This window comes from Beta vulgaris, chromosome 4 (genome assembly GCF_026745355.1).
Source record: "Beta vulgaris subsp. vulgaris cultivar EL10 chromosome 4, EL10.2, whole genome shotgun sequence".
NCBI classification, from domain to species: Eukaryota; Viridiplantae; Streptophyta; class Magnoliopsida; order Caryophyllales; family Amaranthaceae; genus Beta; species Beta vulgaris.
Window position 1 is genome coordinate 54,623,909 of NC_079205.1, and position 2,312 is coordinate 54,626,220.

At 45.3% G+C, this 2,312-nt stretch overlaps 1 protein-coding gene across 1 annotated transcript; it reads right to left on the minus strand.

Annotated features, from left to right (window-relative positions):
- Positions 1 to 1,193: 1,193 nt before the first annotated feature.
- On the minus strand, positions 1,194 to 1,868 carry LOC125496766 (uncharacterized). Its single transcript, XM_048642325.1, has one exon. It carries the CDS (start codon positions 1,866 to 1,868, stop codon positions 1,194 to 1,196), a length of 675 nt encoding a protein of 224 aa, XP_048498282.1.
- Positions 1,869 to 2,312: the final 444 nt, after the last annotated feature.

The following is a 2,312-nucleotide window of genomic DNA, read 5'->3' on the forward strand; positions in this document are numbered from 1 at the left end:
ATGAGTCTTACAAAACTCCCAAAACTGTGAATTATCAAACTCCCGACCATTATCACATTGTAAAGATTTTATTTCCCGTTCAAATTGAGTGTGAGTGTAATTACGAAATTGTAAGAACATGGTATACACTTGAGATTTATTAGCAAGAGGGAAAGTCCAAATAAAATTCGAAAAATCATCCACAATAACCATATAATACCGATGGCCCAGAGAGCTCAAAACAGGGGAAGTCCACAGATCACAATGAACAATATCAAAAGGCATCACAGTATTATTATTTGAAGCAACAAATGGCAATTTAACATGTTTTCCAAGAGGACACGAGTAACAAACTGAAGTATCACTAAGTTTATTACAAGCAATCATTTGATGGCGCCTAAGAACATCTAAGGTAGAAGCACCAGGATGGCCCAGCCGAGCATGCCACAGAGACGGTGCTAGAGCTGCAAAACTAGACTCAGGATGGACAGGGGGTTGGAAGGCAGAGGTGATAGGATATAAGGCCCCCGTACTCTCACATCTCAGGATTGGACTCCCCGTCTGAAAATCCTTCACAGAAAACCCAAAAGGATCAAATTCCGCAGTCACAGAATTGTCAGTAGTAAACTTACGAACAGAAATCAGGTTTTTAATCAATTTAGGTGCATGAAAGACATTTTTGAGGGTCAATGATGGGTGAGTAGTGTTTAATTTCGAGTCACCATAACCACGAATTGGAATACTATGGCCATTTCCAACTACAATACCATCATTTTTGCTCAAATTAAAATAAGACGTGAAAGTACCTGGGGATGATGTCATATGAGATGTAGCTCCTGTGTCCATGTACCAATTTGGGTCCGGAGGAGAAATACCCATAGTGTGCATGGTTGTCTCAATGTCAGTAGGTGAAAATTGCTGATTTTCGGCTGCTGCATAAGCCTGCGGACGAGGGCCCAGGAGGCTGGTTGGGGAGGCAGGAACCCTGGGCAGATTATTGGGCCTGGCCCAACCGGCAGATGGATAGGGACAAGGAGGCATGGGCCAGCCCCATGGCCACCCACCCCACGTAGGATATGAGGAGAGCTGCTGCTGCTGGGCAGACCGTGGAGAAGCCCACGGGTACTGCTGCTGGTGTTGCGGTTGGCGGTTGCCGCCGGAATGCTGTCGACCTTGTCTACCGCCGGCGCCACCGCCACCACCCGCTAGACCACCTAATATCGCCCCTTTTGAGAGGAGCGATTTTTGCCTTTGTGACCCCCAGGAGAGCCACGATTCTGAGGTGGAGAAGAAGAACAGGAATCGGCCACCATAGCCGACGTGGTGGAGGTGCCAAGAGCAGCCTTTTTCGCTAACCCGGCTTCTTCAAGGACAAGCATCGATCGTGCTTGATAAAAAGGTGGTAATGGGTCACTTTGGCGGAGAAGAGTGCCAACACCGCTATACGCATCCGTTAAACCAGCCACCATATGCAAAACGAGCCGATTATTAGTCACCGGAGCCCCTACGCTTTTGAGTTGATCAGCCAACAACTTTAAACGCTGACAATAAGAAGAAACATTGGTAAAGTCCTCCATTGATGTATTCGAAAACTCCTGTTCAAGGGTGACAGCCCTTGAATGTTTATTATCTTGAAAGATGTCACGAAGGCGTTCCCATGCCGCCTGAGCCGTGGAGTCGGGCTCTAGAATTGTATGAAGAAGGTCATCAGAAATCGTGGCATAAATCCACTTCAAGACTATTGCATCAACAGTCGACCATTCTTCTTTCTCGGCATCCGTACTCGTACCTGGAACCGTAGTGGAGGGAATGATGTGGTGAATCACACGGTTGGATCGTGCATGAATCTTGAATAACTCCGCCCACGTGGAGTAATGCACGTTTTCCATGTCCAGTATAATTGGGATGCTGTGTTTGATGTTAGAGTGATGGAGAGAAGAGAAGGAAGAAGAAGAAGTAGAAGAGAGAGAGAGGAAGAAGATTTGCCGTCAGGCATGGTGGCGCGTGCAACAGGCAGAGGCGCGTGCCGCGGATGAGATGTGGGCTAGGTGACGGCACAGAGCTAGGGCAAGGCGGAAAGAGGATCAAGAAACCCTAGAAAATCTGATACCATGAAGAAATATATTCCTCCGTTAATCAAATATACAAGAGAAGGTTATATACTAACTATACAAGTCAAGTCAAAGATTACTTCCTAATTACAAGGAACTAAATATATACACCTTGATAAACTATGTAATTAAATGTGCATATATTTTAATTAGTATAGTTTGTTAAGATTAGGAAGGTGTATATATTTAGTTCCTTGTTATTAGGAAGTAATCTTTGACTTG